Genomic DNA, 23,350 nt, shown 5'->3' on the forward strand with positions numbered 1-23,350 from the left:
CTCTCTCCAGCCGGCTCGGACTAGCGTCAGTGATTCCTTCATTTACGGGTTCCTGAGGAAGGGATGTTGTGTCCCGAAACCAGGCTTGGTTGGACCTGACTTCCTAGGGGGTGCTATCGTTTGCCCCTGGGCTTCCTGGTTGTTCTGAAAAGACCTTCAAGCTAAGTCCGCTGCCTTTTGATCTTTGCTTTTGGGAGTTGGCTGGAGGGTTCTTAGAGTGGTCTCACTGATTGATTTCTCCTGTATTCACTGTTATCTTAAAGTTGATACACAGTTTTATTTATTTATATTTAAAGCACACACGGGTGTGCCCGATGATGGTGTGTAGGCGGTGGCATGGTTGCCTCTGTCTGATAATGTGAAGCGCTGGAGTATTACTCCCCTCGCTGTTCCTTCACACTGAGGGCACCCTAACACATTCACATTTATTATTCCTTATTTACTTATACGCGATATTTTGCATTGTGCTTTCGGAGGAGTTCAGTCATTGAATTACCTTTCTCTGAACCGATTGACTAGTTTTGCCTTATTGTTTAAAGTGTTTGAGGCATGTGAAGATAAGGGCAGAGCTTGCAGGAATGAGGCAGGACAAGAACTCACTGGGAAGGGACAGGAAAATGAGTTCCTGCAGGGAAGGGGAAATATTTGTCCCCATGTCATTCTCTATTTTAAATCTACTATTTAGTAGCTTCATTGCATGCCCCCTAGTGCTAGTATTTTTGGAAAAGTGAACAAGCGATTCCCATCTACCCTTCCCACTTCATTCATTATTTTATAGACCTTTATCATATCACCCCGAGCAGTCTCTTCTCCAAGCTGAGGAGCCTTAGCCGCTTTAGCCTTTCCTCATAGGGAAGTCGTCCCATCTCTTTTATCATTTTTGTCGCCCTTCTCTCATTTCATTGTTTACCCTGGAGGAGCAGTATAAAAGGAAAAAGGATAAGGGGATTGAAAAGGACAAGTACAAAAGCTGAGGAAGGGAAATAGGATCTCATCCATATACTCCAGTCTCTTCAGTACAAAGTGAATTTCCAGTCAGGGCAGAAACAAAGTTGTATTCAAAAGGTGGGACCAAACAGTATAGTTTCATTCAAACAGCTTTAAGATAAATTTGTATTTGCTAACTCAGATTCTATGATATCTATAGGTTGTTGTGTGTGTGAGCTGACTTGGACCCTATAAACATGGGCTATACGCATTTGCTGAAATGTAACTATAGAGAAGAGAAAGGTTTGTTGATTATCACTGTTGGGACTGAATCTATTAATTATGGTCTCAACTTAAATGACAGAAAAAAAGATATATTAACATGCACCGATAAATGGTACAGTGCAGTTTTAATAAGTAAATATCAGCTCATAATATTGGAAACTAAAAGGAGAGAACTCTGTGTGCCCTGACTTACAGGGCACATACATGGTTATGAACGGCTTTCAGCATCGGGCATTCTCTCAGTGTCTATTCATAAAAATGTACAGACCAACCGTGGAAAGCTATAAAAGGAAAACAAATCCATGTTTAAACCAATGGAAAGCGAGATATACCAAACAGAGATGATGGAAAGATTAGAGTGGAGAGGCTTTAATGATCTAGATGTGGACAACGTTACCCTTGCTTATATGGGTAAATCAGCTAAAGCTGGATTAGAGGTATGAGACTACAAAGGCCTGACAGAACTGATGAATTGGGAGAGGGGGACTAGTGTGTAAAAAGAACAATTGCATACTATATGTTATATATCTGAAACATAAATAAAATAACTGAGAGGCAGGGCTTCTAAAAAGTCAGGGTGCAACTGTCTCCCACATAAGACACCCAAAAACACCAAGCTCATTGCTACAGGACTTTACTTCTTTAACTCTCCCCTCATGCCCCCTAGAACTGTGGTGCTTTTTTGCCACTTGGCAGACTATTAAGATAAAAGCCACAAAGATGCAAAAAAACTCATTCTGCGCAGTTCAGATGAGACTCAAGTAGAACACACACTACCTTTCTTATTTCTTCCTGATGTGTAAAATGTGAATGTCCTCACTCCGATACTCCTCATTATGCTTTTCCAAAGGAATCTTTCCTACATCAAAATTCACCTGCAGGAGCTGTAACAGCAATGCAAGAAGTATGTTCACACCAAGGGTACAGTTACATTACATTACATTACATTACATTAGGGATTTCTATTCGCCATTACCTTGCGGTCAAGCGATTACAAAAGGTTAATTTAAAAAAACTAGAGTTACAATGATTAGGCTAGAGAGGTAAGTTGTAGATCTTATAAACATTTAACGGGTTGTTGAGGGAGGTGGTTTGTAAAGAATTAAAAGGTGGTCATAGTGGAGGTTCTTTTGTTATTATTAGTGCGGTAATGGGTAGATCAAATTCAGTTTTAGAGTTACTAAGAGGTCGTGATGTTATTTGCTGGCTTCAGGAATTTCTTGAAAAGTATGGTTTTTATTTCTTTGTGAACGTCCTATAGTACTGGGTGGTCATCAGAAGTTGAGATCTGGTTGTCCAGCCTTGCGGCTCGAGTGGCTAGGAGGCCGTCGTGTAGTTTTGTTCTTTTTACTTCCTTGATTGGGGGGGGTATGAATGGGGAGTGCGTTTTTCTGTGTCTGGTAGTGGGTGCTTGGATGAGTTACTTAAAAGAGATCAGATATTATGAAAAAGCATACAGACTAGGGTCTAGTGAAGTCCTTCAAGGCTGGACATGAGGCAACTTTCACCCAAGCAGACCTCTGCACCATTAAAAAAAACCAGCCCATCCTGCCAAACCGCTCTGCCCCATTTGTGCAGGCACAGCCAGCATGTTCAAATATTTATGGCCTGGTAATTCCTATCTGCTGATCTCATGATGCACAATTAACAAGCAGGAAATACTGCTCATAAGTTCTAAGCTCTCTTGCGGACTGGTGCAGATGGGACATAGCACAAAAGAGGCTCCCACCCCTCATGTAAGATGAAACTTAATCTTTATCAGTTAACTTCCTTGAGTCCTGCTAGACCAGTGCAGATGAGTAGGTTATGTTTTCCTGCCAGCAGATGGTGCTAGAGGAATAACATATCAAAAAGTGCAGAGCCAACTACAGAATGGCACAGTGGCTGTTACCCACGGGTAGCCGCGGGTAACCCGCCCAAATGGAACAAAAAGTAAGTGATTGGTACGGGGATAAGGACATTTACCACCCTGTGGAGCGATGAATGGACTTGTCTCCGCAGTCAAGTGAAGGAACGCATCGGTCACCAATCTCGCGGACGCGCACCGTCCATAACATCTTCCTCCCTCCCTTCCCCTCACCTTTGCTGGCGGCTGCTTAATACTTCTCTTCTGACATAACCGGAAACAGGAACTTGCATCAGAGAAGAAGTTTAGGGCAGCCTCACGTGACTTGAAGAAAAGCACAGCGGTTGCAGGATTTGTTGAGCCTACCGCTCCCTTTGGAGTTCTTTTCCTCTAGATTCTGATTAGTGCTGCGCTAGCTGGTACCCTGGGATCTGGCCTGTTCTGTTGTGAAAGGGGCTATAGCTGAACTGCTCCAACTAATAGCCAATCTGTCGATCAATAGGGAAGGATTTTGGAAGACTGGAAAGTGGCAAATGTTACGCCGATCTTCAAGAAAGGTTCGAGGGGAGAACCGGGAAACTACAGACTGGTGAGTCTGACCTCGGTACCGGTAAAGTTGGTAGAAGCACTGATAAAGGACCGCATCATTGATCACCTAGACGGATACAATCTGATGAGGACTAGCCAGCACGGCTTCAGCAAAGGAAGATCTTGCTTGACGAACTTGCTGCACTTCTTCAAGGGAGTAAACAGGCAGCTAGACAAGGGTGACCCGATCGATATTGTATATCTGGATTTTCAGATGGCGTTCAACAAGATCCCGCATGAATGACTACTTCAAAAAATTGCGAGCCATGGAATCGAGGGTGAAACAGGCAGATAGGAAACAGAGAGTGGGGGTAAATGGACAATACTCAGACTGGAAAAGCATCACAAGTGGAGTGCTCTTCAACATATTTATAAACAACCTGGAAACTGGTAAGATGAGCGAGGTGATTAAATCTGCAGACGATACAAAGTTATTCAGAGTAGTGAGGACGCAGAAGGATTGCGAAGACCTGCAATGTGACAAACACGCTTGAGAAATGGGTCGTGACATGGCAAATGAGGTTTAACGTGGATAAATGTAAGGTGATGCATGTCAGTAACAAAAATCTTATACACAAATACAGGATGTCCGGTGCAGTACTTGGAGAGACCCCTCCAGGAAAAAGACTTGGGAGTATTGGTCAACAAGTCAATGAAGCCATCTGCTCAATGTGCGGGCGGTGGCAAAAAGGGCAAACAGAATGCTAAGGAATGATTAAGAAGGGGATCACAAACTGATCAGAGAAGGTTATCATGCCACTGTACCAGGCCATGGTATGCCCCCACCTGGAATACTGCATCCAGCATTGGTTGCCTTATATGAAGGAGAACACGTACTACTAGAGAGAGTCCAGAGAAGAGCGACTAAAATGGTTAAGGGGCTGGAGGAGTGCCGTACTGTGAGAGATTAGAGAAACTGGGCCTCTTCTCCCTTGAAAAGAGAAGAACTGAGAGGGGCCTGATCGAAAACGTTCAAGATAATGAAGGAATAGACTTAGTAGATAAAGACAGGTTGTTCACCCACTTCAAGTTAGAGAGAACGAGAGGCACTCTCTAAAGTTAAAAGGGGATAGATTTCGTAACTAGAATGCTCATTCTGAAGGCCTGTTATAGGGGAAACACCTCCAAGGATTCAAGACAAAGTTAGACAAGTTCCTGCTGAACCAGAATGCACATAGGGTAAGGCTAGATTCAGGGCACTGGTCTTTGACCTAAGGGCTGTCCTCGTGAGCGGACTGCTGGGCACCAATGGGCCACTGTTCTGACCAGCAGCGGCATTTCTTATGTTTTTCTCTGCATGTATTTGGAGGATGAGGATATAGAGATGGGAGGGATGGAGATGGGGGCGGATGGGGGGAGGGGCTGGGAGATGGGTGGTTTGGGGTGTGTGATTTATTTCATTTTCTAGGGTTTGTTTGTGTAGGTGGATTGGTGCTTAAAGAAAAACCTGGCTTAAGGGAACGTAATTCTGCTATTGTATTTCTTCTGTTCTTTTTTTTTGTGCTGTATCAGATCCTATGGGTTGGTTCCTTTTTAGTTTTTTTTCAATTTCTGTTTGATTGTTTCAATTTCTAACCATATGATCTTGATGTAGTTGGCATTCTCCAATGTTTTCTTGTGGATTTGTTTTCAGCACTGCTCTTGTGATTTGTGTTACAGGGATGGGATGGGGACTGAACTTGTGGGGACAGGGCGGATGGGGACCGAGCACACAGAGACGGGGACTGAGCTCGCGGGGATGGGACAGGGCAGAGACGGGGACAAATTTTTTCCCCACGTCATGCTCTAGAGCCAACTTCATTCACCTCATAGGGGCTTGGTGCTGCTTTCAACTCCTCAGTATCCTATGTCAAATCTAAGACAGCCAAAGACAATGGTGATGAATTGGAAACCCAAAACATAACAAAAGCCAAACCTGCTGCCGTCAAACATCACTCTATGGTCACTAACCCAGGAATGAGACAATACTATACAACTAAGCCAACTATCTTCAGAGTGGGCAGCAATAAACTCACTGATAGGCTTCTGAATTTGTAAAACAACAAAAAGGAGTGGGGAAGGGAAAATATATATGTACCAGTTCTTTATATACAACAATACACAAAAATATGCAAGTCTAACAAAAGAGTCTTTCAGTTCTTTTTGTAGCAGAATTCCTATGAGTGTCAGAGCTGTTACCACCACGGCTGGCACTAAAAACTGCACTACAGTTTTGTAAAAGGGGGGGGGGGGGAGGGAAGTAAAATAGAAATATGTAGAGAAAAGTTAAACTGAACCACCAAGAAGCTGGACTCTGCATACAATGCAAACACCACAGAAACGGTGATGCATTTCCCCTAATATTGTGCCCTGTGTGTTGGGTGGAGTCTGCTTCAGCGGCGACCCGTTGGCTTGTTTCAGTATCGGGGGATCGGGTTCTGAGGTTTTGAGCAGACCTTGTCTCGGATAATTCAGAACAGAGGAAGATGTTCGGATATGGGTTTTGGCTTCGTTCTCGTCAGCGGACTTGCACTCCTGTCTTCAGTCCCTGCTGGCTGTCTTAAACCGCTGGGATCACTTAAGATCAGGGATCTCAAAGTCCCTCCTTGAGGACCGCAATCCAGTCAGGTTTTCCCCAATGAATATGCATTGAAAGGCAGTGCGTGCACATAGATCTCATGCATATTCATTGGGTGAAATCCTGAAAACCCAACTGGATTACAGCCCTCCAAGAAGGGACTTTGAGGACCCCTGCTTAAGATGTACCGGGGCATAAGAGCTGGCTTCTGCTTCTGGGACTTCAGTCAAACTTGTTTTATTTTTGTTTTGTATTATTCAAGCTTATGAATTGGGTTGGTTTGTTTCATTATTTTTTACCTTTGTTTTTTTAATTAATTTTAATTTTATTATTTGAATTCTTGGAATTCTGTTGCCTAACGGCTCCTCCCTTTCATTCTAACCACTGTACTTTCATCTTATGTACTTATATTTTCCTATAATTTGGCATAAATTGTGTTCCTATCTATGATAGTTAGGAATATCTAAGGAATACCTATTCCTAATGTTATCAATTCCTTCCTTGCTATACTCCTTCTTTGTCAAATTCCTTTTGTGTAACATATCGCTGATTCTAGAACAGTGGTTCCCAACCCTGTTCCTGAGGACCACCAGGCCAATCGGGTTTTCAGGCTAGCCCTAATGAATATTGCGTGGAGCAGATTTGCATACCTGTCACTTCCATTATATGCAAATCTCTCTCATGCATATTCATTTAGGGCTATCCTAAAAACCCAATTGGCCTGGTGGTCCCTCAGGACAGGTTGGGAACCACTGATCTAGAAGACTGTGTATGTATCCTTGTAACCCCTTCTGGGCTCCTGAGGAGGATGGGCTATAAAAGGAATAAATAAATATAAAAATAGAAGATGTAAATTTGAAAAAAAAAAAAAACAACACAGAGAAATAGCAATTATCACTTAAAAAATTAACAACACCCCCCCGCCCCTTTTATGAAGCTGCATTAGGGTTTTTTATTACAGGCCATGGCGGTGGCCACAGCCAGTGATAGAAACCCCTAACGTGGCTTCATCAACCCTCCCTTTTATGAAGCTGCATTAGACTTTTTAGCGCAGGCCACATCAGCCATAGAATTCCTATGAGCGTCAGAGCTAATAATCGCCGCAGCTGGTGATTAAAAAGCCTAATGCGGCTTCATAAAAGGGGGCCAAAGGGGGGGAGGGGGGAAATAAAACAAAATGGAAATAAGATAGTCAATAAAATGGTATTAATACATTTTTCAATCAGCTTTCAGTGGTCAAAACCTCTTTTCACAAGTCAGTAAAGTATAATGCTGTTACGGTATCCTGTCCTGAGGACGGGGGTTTTGATCTCTGAACTAGTCAAAAATGTATTACAATCAGTTCAATAAAAGGATCACCTTATTGCCATTTTCTATATATAAATATTTATCAACACAGCTACAATATTACCTTATCCTAAAGCAAAAAAATAAATAGAAATTTTTTTTTCTACCTTTGTCTTCTCTGGTTTCTGGTTTCCTCATCTTCTTGTCACTCTTTCTTCCTGCCCTCTCTCTACCCCTTCTATATGGCATCTTCTCTCCTTCTATGCACCTTCCAGAAACTGCCTCCCCCTTTCCATCTCTCCCTCCACCCACATGGTCTAGGATCAGTCTTTTTCCCTTCCCTCCCCCAATGGTCTAGCATCTCTCTTCTCTTCTCTCCTTCCCTTTCCCACACCCCATGGTCTGGCATTTCACTCTATCCTTTCCTTTCCCCTCCCCTCCACACCCCACCCACATTGTCTGGCATTTCACTCTCTTCTCTCCCTTCCATTTCTTTCTTCCCTCGTCTTTCTTCTCAATATATTTTCTGCATCTGTCCTAGATTAAATTCTTATTATCCAGTCCTCAATTTCCCTTTTCACTGTACCTACCTACAGCTTGCCACCTCTTTCACTCATTCCCTCCAATATTTCACTAACACTATCCACTTTCCCCATCCAGCATGTGTCCTTTTTTTATCTCCTCCTTCCATCTTGTGCCCTTTCTTTTCCCCTTCCATCCAGCATCTGTCTCTTCTCTCCACTTCCATTCAGTGTCTGCTTCCCTCTTTCTCTCCTCCCCACTTCCTTTTGCATCTGCTCCCTTCTCTCTCCCATCCCCACTCCATCCAGCATAGGCTCCCCCTCTCCCACTAACATCCAATGTCTCTCTCTATCCACCTCTCTTCCATCAGCATCTGCCCCCTCTCTCTCCCTCTAACCCAATTCCATCCAGTAATCTTCCCCCTTCTGAGAATCTTTAAATATTTCTACACAAGCGATCATCTAGTTGTGCTTCCCACAGTACCCATCAGTTTCCAAGAAGGACATGGCAGTACTTGAGAGAGTCCAGAGAAGAGCAACTAAGCTAATAAAGGGGCTTTTCTCCCTGGAAAAGCGGAGACTTAGATGAGACATGATAGAAACCTTCAAGATCATGAAGGGCATAGAAAGAGTAGACAGGGACAGATTTTTCAAATTACGGGGAACCACAAGTATAAGGGGGCACTCAGAGAAATTGAAAGGGGAAAGGTTTAGAACAAACGCCAGGAAGTTCTTTTTCACTCAGAGGGTGGTGGATACATGGAACGCGCTACCGGAGGATGTGATAAGCAGGAGCACGCTACAGGGCTTCAAAGAGGGTCTGGACAGGTACCCGGAGGACAAAGGGATTGAGGGGTACAGATAGGAGTAGAGGTAGGTAATAGGGATAGGATTAGAGGATTAGATGCAGTTACAAAATTAGTCAGGGACACTGTTCAGGCAATTAGGCCTGATGGGCCGCCGCGGGAGCGGACCGCTGGGCAGGATGGACCTCTGGTCTGCCTCAGCGGAGGCAACTTCTTATGTTCTTATGTTCCTGTTTCCTTTGGTTAAAACTAGTTATTTAGTTTCATTCTTGATCTTCACAGAGGCATATCTTTGATAAGGACTTTACTTTAGGAGTGCCACATGTTCCAGAATATCCAACGTAAATTCATACAAGAGACGTGTGGTGAGGGGGTGGGAGGGAGAAGCAGAGGTTAAAACAATGAAACTACAGGGCAGAATGTCATGCGGGGATCGTGGGCTCCACCGACCGGTAATGCTGATGTTTTTTGTATATGTGGCTTCCTCAGGGCTGGTTTTAGATTCCCACCCACCATTACTACCACATGTAAAACAACTTTAAATGACTTCTTCACAAACAAAACACACACAGACCTTCACCAAGTACAGAACAATGGATCACAAATTAGAAATATGAATACCAAAACTGAACTGGAAACCCTCCAAAGTTAAACTTGGCAAGTAATTCATTTTGTACTGAACACAATCAATGGCATAAACCATGAGAGGCCTCCCACTTTAAGCTTAGGCCTCTTTGGGCACAGGGCAGTTGACCTGTTTTTGCCATCCCAACCCCAACCCCACCCTGCTCTGGCCTTCCTTACAACTGATTAAAATCAATTCATTCTACAGGACCTTCACCCTGTCTGCCTGTATCAGAAAGAGCGAAGAAAGAAACAGGAAAAGCCTGGCAAACATCTTATTTTGTCTTTATTTGTGTATGGCTTTCCATCAATAATATTCTCTTTGAACATCTAAAAAGGTGAAGGTAGGTCTAACAGAGACTAGCAATGCTTTCCAACATTGTAATTTCTCAAAGGATTGTAGTTCTGAGCAGGCGGTGAAGGAGATGTATGGTCTTTTTATCTGTTTCTATAACCATTGCTTGCTGCTGAGCACCAGCATCCATCTGGGGGCTCAAAGGGGTATGAGCTTCTTCAGATAGTGCTCCAAAATATCTCTGGTGTCAGTCAGAGGAATTCCATTTTCTAAAGCTCAAGGCATTGCATAATTTCAGTGCTTTATCTAGTATTTATCCTGCTTATCCAATGAAATAAATAGCCAAGTGTGTGTGTGTGTGGGGGGGGGGGGGGGGGGGGGGGAGTGCTGTCCTCTAGGCTGAACATGAAATTAACTTCAATCTGCTAGTGTTTTAAGGTAGGACTAAAAGATCCAATTGACTGTTGTTGCCTATCACCACCACCAGCATGCAACAAATACTTTTCTCAGGAAATGTTTGATTGGTCTACTGTTCCATGGACACTCATGGGAATTGTGGCTTTCCAACACTAGAAATTCACAATGTTCAGTATATACAGCTTACTAGTAACTATAGGTTCCTTCAGGATTTTTCCCAAAGACCACGATCAATATAAGTAACACCCCCCAAAAAAACACCCCTAACAGCAGAAATCCGGGACCGTCATTAAAGACAGAGTGTTATGGCTTGACATGATTTCATAATGAGCCTACTGGTACATGGTCCACATCAATATTCAAGATATTTTACTACTTGTTATCACATGCTACAATGGAAAGTCCCTTAAAAATCTCTTTTCTATTTCCGGATTTTTACCATAGTCCTTTCCTCATAGGCAGGCACAAGATGCATGTTTCTGGGTCTGCCAGCTCTTCTAATGTCTTCACCAAGGGTTCTAGAGACTGGAAGAAAAGCCCAAGAACTGATTATCAAGGTTTCATGCATACAATTTACATCTAATATAATAAAACAGTAAGCCGCGCATGCTCACTTCCTAAGCGTGCGTCCGTTTTCCGTGAGCTGTAGGCACACATAGGAAGTGCGCATGCGCGGTATACAGTCTGGCCTCACGCGAGGCAAGACAAGTGCCATGCGCGCCCTTCCCTGCTCTCCACCGCTGCCGGCTGCTAGCACCCCCTGCCCTCTCCGTCGCCTCCCGGCTCCAGCGGCGTAGGCAACACTATAAACACGCTGCTTCGCGCCCTTCTCTGCCGATTTCCTCTGCCGCGTCTGTCTCCGATGATGTCATCAAAGACGCGGCAGAGGAAATCGCCAGTAGAAGGCCGCGAAGCAGCGTGTTTAAAGTGCTGCCTACCCGGCTAGAGTCCCAAGGTTTGTCGGCGGTGGGAGGGTCAGGAGCAGGCCGGATCGACAACGGCAATAAAAGAAGGGGGAGGGGCCGAACGGAGCAGGGAACATAAGGTAAGAAAAGGGAAAGGGGGAGTGGGGGAAAATGCTGCTACTGCTTCTACACAGGAAAGGGGGGGAGATAGGAGGGAAATGCTATTGCTGCTGCATAGGGAAATGGGGAAAAATGACAGACAGACAGCGGGAGGGAGGGAGACAGAAAGAAAGAAAGACACAGGGGCAGGGAGAGGGACAGAAAGACAGACAGAGAAAGGGGGCCAGAGAGTCAGCGGGAGAGGGAAAGGGAGCTGCTTTGGGGGGAGGGGGTGTGCTTGGGGCAAACAGCTTTGCTCTGGGGGGGAAGAAAGAAGGGGCCATGGAGAGACAGGGAGAGGGATAGGGGGCTGCTTTGGGGGGAGGGGTGTGCTGGAGAAGGGGCCATGGAGAGATAGAGAAAGGGGACAGACAGCTTTGCTCTGGGGGGGAAGACAGAAGAGGGCCATGGAGAGACATTTGGGGGGGAGGTGGGTGCTGGGGGCACACAGCTTTGCTCGGGGGGGAGGGGGAGACAGAAGGATACAGACAGCGGCCAAGGAGAATAAAGAAACACAGACAGACAGACACATCTATTCTAGCACCCGTTAATGTAACGGGCTTAAAGACTAGTTTACAATATTCATTCAGCTGCACTGCCTGATATCTGCATCAATCATTTACCACCATATTGTTTTAACTCCTTAATTTGTAAAGGGGGAGCTCTCAGACAGCACCTTAATCAGCCATTTCCCACATTATATTCATATTTTTTGAAGATACGGGGGTTTTACAGCAAGTCTCTTATGTTTTGCATGTTGTTATATCACTTGGGTGGTAGGTAGGAGCTTGAAGATAACAAAAACTTGCAATCTAGTTTTGTGAGAGCCAGCAATACACATCCTGATTGTCCCTCCAAAAAGCACAGTTACTTACCGTAACAGGTGTTATCCAGGGACAGCAGGCAGATATTCTTGACTGATGGGGTGACGGCACCGACGGAGCCCCGGTACGGACAATTTTAGAGTGATTGCACTCTAAGAACTTTGAAAGTTCTAGTAGGCCGCACCGCGCACGCGCGAGTGCCTTCCCGCCCGACAGAGGCGCGCGGTCCCCAGTTAGGATAAGCCAGCTAAGAAGCCAACCCGGGGAGGTGGGAGGGACGCAAGAATATCTGCCTGCTGTCCCTGGATAACACCTGTTACGTTAAGTAACTGTGCTTTATCCCAGGACAAGCAGGCAGCATATTCTTGACTGATGGGTGACCTCCAAGCTAACAAAAAGAGGGATGGAGGGAAGGTTGGCCATTAGGAAAATAAATTTTGTAAAACAGATTGGCCGAAGTGTCCATCCCATCTGGAGAATGCATCCAGACAATAATGTGATGTAAAAGTGTGAACTGAGGACCAAGTAGCAGCCTTGCAGATTTCCTCAATGGAAGTAGATCGGAGGAAAGCTACAGACGCTGCCATAGCTCTAACTTTGTGGCCCGTGACAGAACCTTCCAGTGTCAGGCCCGACTGAGCATAACAGAAAGAAACGCAAGCAGCAAGCCAATTGGAGAGAGTGCGTTTAGATACAGGATGACCCAACTTGTTAGGATCAAAGGACAAAAATAGTTGAGGAGATGATCTGTGGGGCTTAGTACGTTCAAGATAGTAAGCCAGAGCACGTTTACAGTCCAAGGTATGCAAAGCCTGTTCACCTGGATGAGAATGAGGCTTTGGAAAAAATACAGGCAGGACTATGGACTGGTTAAGATGAAAGTCAGACACAACCTTAGGAAGAAATTTGGGGTGTGTACGGAGAACCACCTTATCATGGTGAAAAACAGTGAAAGGTGGATCGGCCACTAGTGCATGGAGTTCACTGACCCTCCTGGCAGAAGTGAGAGCTATAAGGAAGACCACTTTCCAGGTAAGAAATTTGAAATGCGCTGTGGCCAAAGGTTCAAAAGGAGGCTTCATTAAAGTGGAAAGAACCACATTGAGATCCCAGACCACAGGAGGAGGCTTGAGAGGTGGTTTCACATTGAAAAGGCCCCTCATGAACCGAGAAACCAAAGGATGAGCCGAGAGGGGTTTTCCATAAATTGGCTCATGAAAGGCAGCAATGGCACTAAGGTGAACTCTGATAGAAGTAGATTTAAGACCAGAGTCAGACAAGGAAAGAAGATAATCCAACACCAGTCCCACTGCTAGAGTAATGGGATCATGGTGATGTAAGAGGCACCAGGAAGAAAACCGAGACCACTTCTGTTGATAACATTGGAGCGTGGCCGGTTTCCTGGAAGCATCAATGATAGAGCGGACAGGCTGAGAAAGAAGTGAGTGAGCCGAAGTCAGCCCGAGAGATACCAAGCTGTCAGGTGCAGAGACTCTAGGTTGGGATGCAGTAGGGTCTGCTGATGCTGAGAAAGCAGAGAAGGAAACAGTGGAAGAGGTATGGGTTCCCTGGAACTGAGTTGAAGTAGAAGGGAGAACCAATGTTGCCTGGGCCACCGTGGAGCGATGAGAATCATGGTGGCTTGTTCCCTCTTGAGCTTGAACAGTGTTCGCAGCATGAGCGGTAGAGGGGGAAAAGCATATAGGAAGAGACTGGTCCAATCCAGGAGAAATGCATCGGGCGCCAGACGGTGAGGAGAGTAGAGTCTGGAGCAAAACAGGGGCAGCTGATGGTTGTGGGGAGCTGCAAAAAGGTCCACTTGAGGAGTGCCCCATTGAGCGAAAATGGACTGAAGAGTCGAGGGATCGAGAGTCCATTCGTGAGGTTGGAGAATTCTGCTGAGATTGTCCGCTAAGGAATTCTGTTCCCCTTGAATGTAGACAGCCTTCAGGAATAAGTGACGAGCTGTCGCCCAAGACCAAATCCGTTGAGCTTCCTGACACAACAGGCGAGAGCCCGTTCCTCCCTGTTTGTTGATGTAGTACATTGCAACTTGATTGTCTGTGCAAATGAGTAGTACTTGAGGAAAGAGAAGATATTGAAACGCCTTGAGGGCTTAGAACATCGCTCGGAGTTCCAGGAAATTAATGTGGTGTTTCTTTTCCTTGGGCAGTCCAAAATCCCTGAGTTTGGAAATTCGTTCAAGTGAGCTCCCCAGGCGTAGGGGGAGGAATCTGTGGTGATGACTAGTTGATGAGGAGGTAGATGGACACAGCAGACCTCTGGATAGATTTGAAGATGTCAACCACCAAAGAAGCGGACTGTCGAAGAGACGAGGTCACAGATATGTGTTGTGAACAAGGATCCGTCGCTTGGGACCATTGGTTCGCTAAGGTCTCATTGAGGAGTACGCAGGTGGAGACGTTGCGAACGGGTGTGGACATGTACTGTCGAAGCCATGTGCCCCAATAGCACCATCATGTGATTCGCAGAAATGGTAATCTGTTGAAACATCTGCTGACAGAGATGGAGGATGGCGTGAAGGCGGTTGGATGGAAGAAACGCCCTCATCAGAACAGTGTCCAGAACGGCTCCAATAAATTGAAGTCGCTGGGTCGGAATGAGGTGAGACTTGGTAGATTGATTTCGAACCCTAATAGTTGAAGGAAGTGAATGGTCTGATTGGTGGCAAGCAGACACCGCCTGAGGGGAATGAGCTATTGAATCAACCAGTCGTCCAGATAATGGGAAGACTTGAAAGTTGTGAGAGCGGAGATAGGCCGCTACCACAATCAGACATTTGGTGAATACCCTGGGAGAGGAGGCCAGGCCGAATGGTTAGCACTTTGTATTGATAATGATGTTGATTGATGAGAAAGCGCAGATATTGCCTGGACGTCAGATGGATAGGAATATGTGTGTAAGCCTCTTTGAGATCGAGGGAGCATAGCCAGTCGCCCTGAGCGAGTGAAGAGGGTATGAGGGTGGCAAGAGAGAGCATTTGAACTTCTCCTTGACCAAACATTTGTTGAGATCTCTCGAGATCTAAGATGGGTCTGAGGTCTCCGGTCTTTTTGGGAACTAGAAAGTACCGGGAGTAAAACCCTGACCTCGCTGCTCTTGAGGAACTTCTTCGATGGCATTGAGAAGAAAGGAGGGATTGAACCTCTTGAGCGAGAAGGAGGGACTGAGACTTGTTGGAAGCAGATTCTTTTGGCATGGCCTAACGGCGGGGGAGTCTGAAAATTGAGGGAGTAGCCATGGGCTATGATCGAGAGCACCCACTGGTCGGTGGTGATTACCTCCCATCGAGAGTGAAAAATGGTTAATCGACCTCCTATGGGCTGTGGAAGAGGACAGGAGGGAGGGAGACTGGCAATGCCCAGGAGAAGGGAGTCAAAAGGGCTGAGTCGGCTTAGTCTGAGTGACAGGCTTTATGGTAGGCGGCTGTTGCTGACGTGCTTGTTGGTGCTGTTGCCGCTGCCTCCGAGGTTGTGAAGGTTGAGGCTGAACTGGCCGAGCAGAAAACCGCCTCTGATATGATGGCTGCTGTCTAAATGGACGAGGAGGAGGAGGCTTCTTTTTATTTTTCAGCAAAGTATCCCACCTCGTCTAATGGGCAGAGAGCTTTTGAGTGGTGGTATCCATAGATTCTCCAAAGAGCTCATCACCCAGGCAGGGAGCATTGGCAAGGTGGTCCTGGTGGTTCACATCAAGGTTGGAGACTCGGAGCCATGCCAATCGTCTCATCGCTACAGACATAGCCTTGGCTCGGGATGTGAGTTCAAAAGTATCATAGATGGACCGGACCATGAACTTCCTGAGTTGTAGGAGACTGGAAGTGCATTGTTGGAATGCAGGAAGCTTACGGTCAGGAAGATACTTTTGAAAAGAAGAGACTTGCTGAATCAAATGTTTCAGGTAAAAAGAGAAGTAAAACGCATAATTACCTGAACGGTTGGCCAGCATTGCATTTTGGTAAAGTCTTTTACCAAATTTATCCATGGCCTTGCCCTCTCTGCCAGGAGGGACAGAGGCATATACACTAGAGCCTGCCGATTTTTTGAGGGTGGACTACACCAGCAGAGATTCGTGGGGCAGCTGGGGTTTGTCAAACCCTGGAATAGGAATCACCTTGTAAAGCGATTCCAGCTTCCTAGGGGCTCCTGGAACGGTGAGAGGAGTTTCTAAATTTTTGTAAAAAGTTTCCCTCAAGATGTCATGGAGGGGTAACTTTAAAAATTCTTTCGGAGGCTGGTCAAAATCCAAAGCATCAAGAAATGCTTTGGATTTTTTAGAGTCAGACTCTAGAGGGATGGAAAGGGTGTCCGACATCTCCTTAAGAAACTTGGTGAAGGACGAGTGCTCTGGCTTACCAGCAGGATCCTGCACCGATGTAACATCCTCCTCCGAGGAATAATCTGCCTCGGTACCGAGGGGGTCATCAGAATCATCCCACAAATCAGGGTCCCGTACCGATGACAGACGGCCCTGAGAAAGTGGGGTAGAAGGTTCGGTATGCTTGGTTTTGCGTACCGATTTACCAGACCTCATGGACACCGTACCGGGTGACTGTACAGCAGTACGGGTGTCAGAGAACGGCACTGGCTCCAAAGTCGAGTAAGCAGTGCGTCGAAGAGACTTCGGTTCCGCCGAGAGAACAGGCATAGAAACAGATTTTTGCGGTGCCGACAACGTCGATGCCGACAAAACAGGCTGTTCGACGATCGGCACCGAATGCTCAGTAGGTACCGACACTGGAAGGCTCGGAGTCAGTAGAGCCGGGAGCAAGTGTTGTAACTGCTCCTTAAGCTGGACCTGAAGGATGGATGCTATTCTCTCATCCAGAGACGGTCCCGATGGCACCGGTACCGCTTTTTTCTTGCTCGGTACCTGCGGTGCAGCTCGACGCTCAGGCGAAGTCGATGCCGATGAAGAGGCAGTGACTTCAATAGGAGCGGAGCGTTTCCGAGGCCGGCGCGCAGTCTGCAGGACTTGGCTCACTGCTTGTTTCGACTGGCGGGGCTAAGGACAGTAGGGGATGGCTTCTTAGCCGGCTTACCTACAGGGTGCGACACCGAGGATGGATCTTGCGGTGTCGAAGTCACCGGTGCCGATTTGGAGGAAGATGACGGTGTCGATGCCGGGGGGAACTTCCATGGCGCACTGAAAAGAATTCGCTGTTGAATTTGGCGATTCTTTAGAGTTCTCTTTTGGAGAGAACTGCAGCGGGTGCACGTTTCTGCCCTATGGTCCGGACCCAGACACTGAAGGCACCACTTGTGTGGGTCGGCAAGGGAAATAGGACGTGCACACCGCTGACACTTCTTAAAACCCGGTGAAGGGGGCATGAAGGGAAAAATGGCTGTAGCAAAATCGAAGTCCGAGGCTTCGATGGTGCCAACAGGCCCCGCCGGGGCTGACCGGAAAAAAGTCGAAAAAATTGGGACTTTTTGTTTTTTTTAAATAAAAGAAAGAAACGATAAGGTGAATAAATCACGACAAGAAAATAACGCGCGAGCGGGGAGGCGAGAAAAATTTGAAAAAATTTTCCAACAGCAGTTGGAACACGCGTCTTCTTAACTCTGCGGAAACTAAGAAACTGGGGACCGCGCGCCTCTGTCGGGCGGGAAGGCACTCGCGCGTGCGCGGTGCGGCCTACTAGAACTTTCAAAGTTCTTAGAGTGCAATCACTCTAAAATTGTCCGTACCGGGGCTCCGTCGGTGCCGTCACCCCATCAGTCAAGAATATGCTGCCTGCTTGTCCTGGGATAATATTGTCAATAGGTAGTTTGCTGTCATCTGGACCTATGTATAAGAATCTTTATCTGTCCCCAATGTGTGGGTCTTTTTTCCCTCTCTGTAATCAACCACTCACCTGTTCATAGTAAATGCAGTCTGCCATCAGTATATAATCTGGTGGAGGCAAAAATTCCATTATGCTCTCTCCCCTAGGAAAAACAAATATATTGTCCAGTTTATTTTTGACCCAGCAGTTTCTACCTGCTTCTTTATGCTTCCAGTTCAAGTGGAATCAGGTCTGGACACTGAGGCCATGATCCTTATTTTAGAACTATCCAGGGATTACCTCCTCCCAGCTCAGTTATAGTAATAATCCTCAAAGGACCAAGTGCTGGAACCAGGGTTGGGCAGTAGGACCATGTTCTTATTCAGAGGTTAGCCCCTATTTTATGCCCTCTTCTACCTCCCCCAGCTCACTTGTCAGTGATCGTCCTCAAAGGACCAAGTCCTAGGGCTCCTTCTGAAACCCTTCAGGTTCTAAATCCATCTTCTAGGTGTCACTATAGGGAGCTGATCATGACTTCTCCTTCCCAAGATCAGTGGATAATTGCCTACAAAGCACCTCCAGCTGAGACCCAGAGAGCATTCAAGCAAGGCCAGAAATCAAGCCACTTGAACCAAACATTAAGTTCCCTCTTAAGGGTGCAGGAGACTAGGGATACCACTCTCTACCAGGCATGCTCCCATCAATCCACAATTTAAACTTTACAGGATAGCAGAGCTCGCATAGATTAGACAGCTTTGCATGGTTTAAACCATGGTCAGCTGACATGCCCCTGGTATAAGTGTCAGCAGTCTTAAATGCACCTTGCAAGAACAGTGCCCATCAGGCAGTGTTTCAATGAAATAATGCATAACGAATTAGAAATATTAAGTATTCATCAAAAGTGCAATTTAAAAAATATTTATTTTTTAAGAAAGCTTACAAGTTAAGAATAGGTTTGATTTTAATTAAAATCTCTTAATGTTTGTTGTATATAATTTGTGTTAATGTATCTATTATGTACACTTCATTGGAGCCAGCTGGGGACTTTGGATGAGCGGGCTATAAACATTTGTAAATAAACAAGATAAAGGAAATACAAACCATTTTAGTACCTTGGCTTGGATTGAACCAGTAATAAGTTGCTTGTTATTTTCAATGTTAATCTTCATCAAGTCTTGCAGGTCTTCAAGATCTGTGATTGTGACATCTGCTCTACAATATCCCCACCCCAAGGAAACATGAAAACTCATGTTGAAATACACTGCTAATATCGGAACAGATGCAACAGATGACAATAGCAAGGCATACCGATTCGTTATAATTACATAATGAAACTATCTAAGCTTTTGTTGACAAGTTCTATAATGTTCTATATTCTTCATCAGAAACAATATTAAATGTAAAAAAAAAGTAGTACCTAATTTAAAAAGGTGTATTCATTATCACTGATCTGCATTAAATAACAAATGTTTTAGTTTCAAGCTTGCCTATCCTTAAACTCTAATTTGGAAAAGATGAAATTTTAGACAAAACCAAAGGACTCCTCCTTAAGCATATACTTAATAGTTGCTAACTAAGGCTAGCAGTAAGTATCAGTGCTGAAATTGTTATGAGTTGGTGATAAAGCAAACAAAACAAAACACCAGTTCCAGAGAAAAGGCCAGTTTTTAATGGGCTAACTATTCCTTTGACTACATCAATGCATACAGTCTTGGAACAATTATTTGAATCAGAATTACCCCTTTATTGAAACAATTCTGCTGGCTCCCAGTAGCAGCCAGAATCAAATTTAAAGTACTTTGCATGTCACATTTTGAATGGTCTTGCTCAGAGTTATATAATTTCTCAATTAAAATCTAGTTCTCAAACACCTTGAGATCATTTGAACAACATTTTTTTGTAAGTAGAACGTGCATGAGAGGATGTTGCAAGGAGCTGCGCCATTACTTTGCAATTCTTTACCATTAGCTCTTAGACAAGAACAAGATTACCTGACTTTTTGTAAAAACTTTTGACAATGTGGTTATTTGCTAAAAATATAGGTAGGTCATCTTAATTATGCGTTTATTTACCTTTTACACTGTAACTGAATTTCTTGTATTTTGTCATTTTATTTTTTATTCAATACTAATAATTTCTTTTTTTGTAGACTGCCCAGAGCTACTGGTAGAAGCAACAGATAAATATTAATCATTATGTCATGTTAAATTGTTATAACTATCACCATATGATAGCTGTCAGCCAATGGGCTACCTCTCTTACTTTTTCAACATGACTTTTTGGAGCCCTGTTTCAAAAATCATGTATTTATTGGCCTTATTTATCTATCGCCTTTTTGAAAGAATTCACTCAAGGTGGTGTACAGCAAGAATAAGTCAAACATAATTACAGCAGTAAAATATTCAAATAATATATATTATGGCAAAGTATGCTACATTATAATGTCATTTCACAATTCAATTTTACTCTTTTTCACTTCACCAAATAGTCTAGTATATTGCTTCAACAGATGACAGAATAACAATGCTATGATGTATAATGCTATACACAGATCAATGCTCAGGCATCCAGGGATTTTCAGACAGCCACCCGAGTAACATAACTCATGGTGGTAAGATCCTCATTACTCCCAGCCTAGCATTTGAGACTTTTTAATGGCTTTTTTTCTTGCTTTTTTTCTTTCTTTTTTTACTTATTTTATACCAGTCGATCTTTACTCAATAAATAAATAATTTATAATAAATACGCTTTCAAAAGAGGCTTTCATTTACATAAAGCTGAACTTAGCTTTGTATGTGTAATTTCTATCCCCTTGCCGATGCATTTCGCTATCACTTCATTAGGATATCACTTCATCAGGATATCACTTCATCAGGACGGGGAAATCTTAATTTGTAAAACTTGCTTAGTACACATAGTCGCTGCTAGCAAGTTTTACAAATTAAGATTTCCCCGTTCTGATGAAGTGATAGCGAAACACGTCGGCAAGGGGATAGAAATTACACACACAAAGCTAAGTTCAGCTTTATATAAATGAAAGCCTCTTTTGAAAGCGTATTTATTATAAATTATTTATTTATTGATGAAAGCCTCTTTTGAAAGAGTATTTATTATAAATTATTTATTTATTGAGTAAAGATCGACAGGTATAAAATGAGTAAAAAAAAGAAAGAAAAAAAAGCAGTTAAAACATCTCAAATGCTAGGCTGGGAGTAATGAGGATCTTACCACCATGAGTTATGCTACTCGAGTGGCTGTCTGAAAATCCCTGAGCATTGATGTGTGTATAGCGTTATACATCATAACATTGTTATTCTATCGCCTGTTGAAGCAATATACTACATTATAATGTCAACATGGGCCAATGCAGTAAATGCTCCAATGCCTATAAGAATCAAATGGATATCAGAGAAATTTGCTGCACGGCACTCAGCTGTGCAGCTTAGTAAAAGGGGCTCATAGATAGGTAAGACAGAGTAATAGGAGTAAGAAAGTAAGGGGACTAGTTTAGGGAAACTGCACATGAGGTCAGACTGGTAAAGGGAATTTGGTTGCACTATCAAAAAGATAGCGTTTCATAATGACTAAACAGTGAATTCTAAACTAAAAGAAAACAAAATTTCACCTAAGTATAAACACATAACAGAAATAAACAGTGCTGCTGTCTATAGGATAAGTTGTATTATTTAAAAGCATTAGTATCATACCTGTGTTATCTGAATGTTTTGATTTGTGCTCATTAGATGTTGCAAAAGTATTGTCTCCCTTTTAAAATTAAACACCAGAAAAACTAACAAATTGATTCTGGAAAAGATCAAACCGACTATGCACTTGAAGCCCAAATGATGAAGTTACACCATCAGAAGCAAGAAGGTAATGGCAGAATAGAAATCTCTAATGTAATGTAATGATGCAGTTACAACTGTCTTATTTTGGTCACACCATCAGAAGTGAGAGATACCGAAGGAGGATATCATGTTTGGGAAGATCGAAGGAACCAGGCGAAGAGAGTGACTTACAACCAGATGGCTAAACACATTGAAAACAACCATGGGTATGACGCTGGAGGATCTTTCCGGACTAGCACAAACCCAATTTAATCTAATCTAATCCTTAGGTTTGTATACCGCATCATCTCCATGTTCGTAGAGCTCGGCGCGGTTTACAGTAGAAGAAATAGGAACTACAACAGAGGGTTAGAGATAGAAGTGTGAAGAAAATTTAGAGGACTTGGGATGCCAAGATATAAGAGTTTCCTTGATTCCTAAGTTGGAGGGAGACTTACATATTTGAGAAAAGCCAGGTTTTCAGATGTTTGCAGAAAACTTGGAGAGAGCTCAAGTTCTGAAGAGGGGAGGTAAGGTTGTTCCAGAGCTCAGTGATTTTGAAGTGGAGGGAGGTCCCTAGCTTTCCTGTGTGGGAAATGCCTTTTAGCAAGGGGAAGGATAGTTTTAATTTATTTATTTTTAGATCCGCAATTCATCAAATCACTAGGACTCAAGCACAAGCCAATTTCAGTGCTGTTAAGTATATTTTTGAAACAGTAGTCCTATTATGTTTCAATCTACTGATTTTAACCCTTTGGGGTCCTTTTTTAAGGTGCGCTAGCCAATTTAGTACAATGACTGTTACTTGGCACTGTTGCTCTTGTTCAACATTACATTACAAAGCAGCCGTTTCTCCATCTGCCAGTTAAAGGGTTAACATTGTTTTTATGTTTTGGTCTTTTTACTACTGTTATGCTGTTAACAAAATTGTAAGTTTTATGTTGAATTATGTTGTACCTGCTGTACACTGCCTTCTGTGAATCTCGGTACTTTTACATGGAATTCTGCATATTTTCGTTTATCACTCTCCAATCAATTTATTGTGGGCAATGCTATAAAACTAATAACTAAAAATGCAAGAAACCTTAAATATCTAACACAAGAGCAGGAAGAGTGAGGCAGCGCTTGTTGCATCACTATCATATTAAGTGACCCCTCAACATGCGAATTAACTCCAGGCGAAGCTGTCTTTAGCGCCGGCTGACGCACTGAATGCTCTAGCAGCTGCTCCCGACGTAAATACCACACCTGCGTACCCGTGAACTGCTGCCATGAGTCCCACCAGACCGGTACCGGCCCCCAGTTCCAGCACCGAGCGACGCCGCAACGCCGGCCCAGCCTCCAGATACTTGGCGAGAACAAGGGCAGCGTCCCACACCACACAACCCACGTTCCCCGCGCTTAGCTGCGCTATTCTGAGCAGGGACCCATCCACCGTTTCCAGCTCTCTTAGAAAGGTTTCCCTCCCCTCCATTTTCCTTCTCCAGTGCCACCAGCGCCCATTGATGACATAAGCTCCGGCGACAAGTGTATAATAAAGGGGGGGGGGGGCGCAGGGGGCGGAACGTTTCAGTCACGTGCCACGAGCCTGACCGTACTGTACTCATTCCCCACCGAGCCAGACATGGCATGCGTGCTTCTCGTGAAAGACTTGTGGCGGTTGCTGCTTATTACAATAGTAAGCAAAATGCTGA

General features: G+C 44.3%; 1 protein-coding gene across 1 annotated transcript; it reads right to left on the reverse strand.

The window, feature by feature from the left end:
* Window positions 1–1,994: 1,994 nt before the first annotated feature.
* Window positions 1,995–23,180, reverse strand: VCPKMT (valosin containing protein lysine methyltransferase). Its single transcript, XM_033950710.1, is given in 6 exon segments — window positions 1,995–2,096; window positions 10,540–10,614; window positions 10,616–10,678; window positions 17,920–17,992; window positions 18,931–19,041; window positions 22,913–23,180. Coding segments are annotated over 6 exon segments (642 nt in total). The 5' UTR covers window positions 23,131–23,180.
* Window positions 23,181–23,350: the final 170 nt, after the last annotated feature.

The sequence above is a fragment of the Geotrypetes seraphini genome, chromosome 7, assembly GCF_902459505.1.
Source record: "Geotrypetes seraphini chromosome 7, aGeoSer1.1, whole genome shotgun sequence".
Taxonomy (NCBI): domain Eukaryota; kingdom Metazoa; phylum Chordata; class Amphibia; order Gymnophiona; family Dermophiidae; genus Geotrypetes; species Geotrypetes seraphini.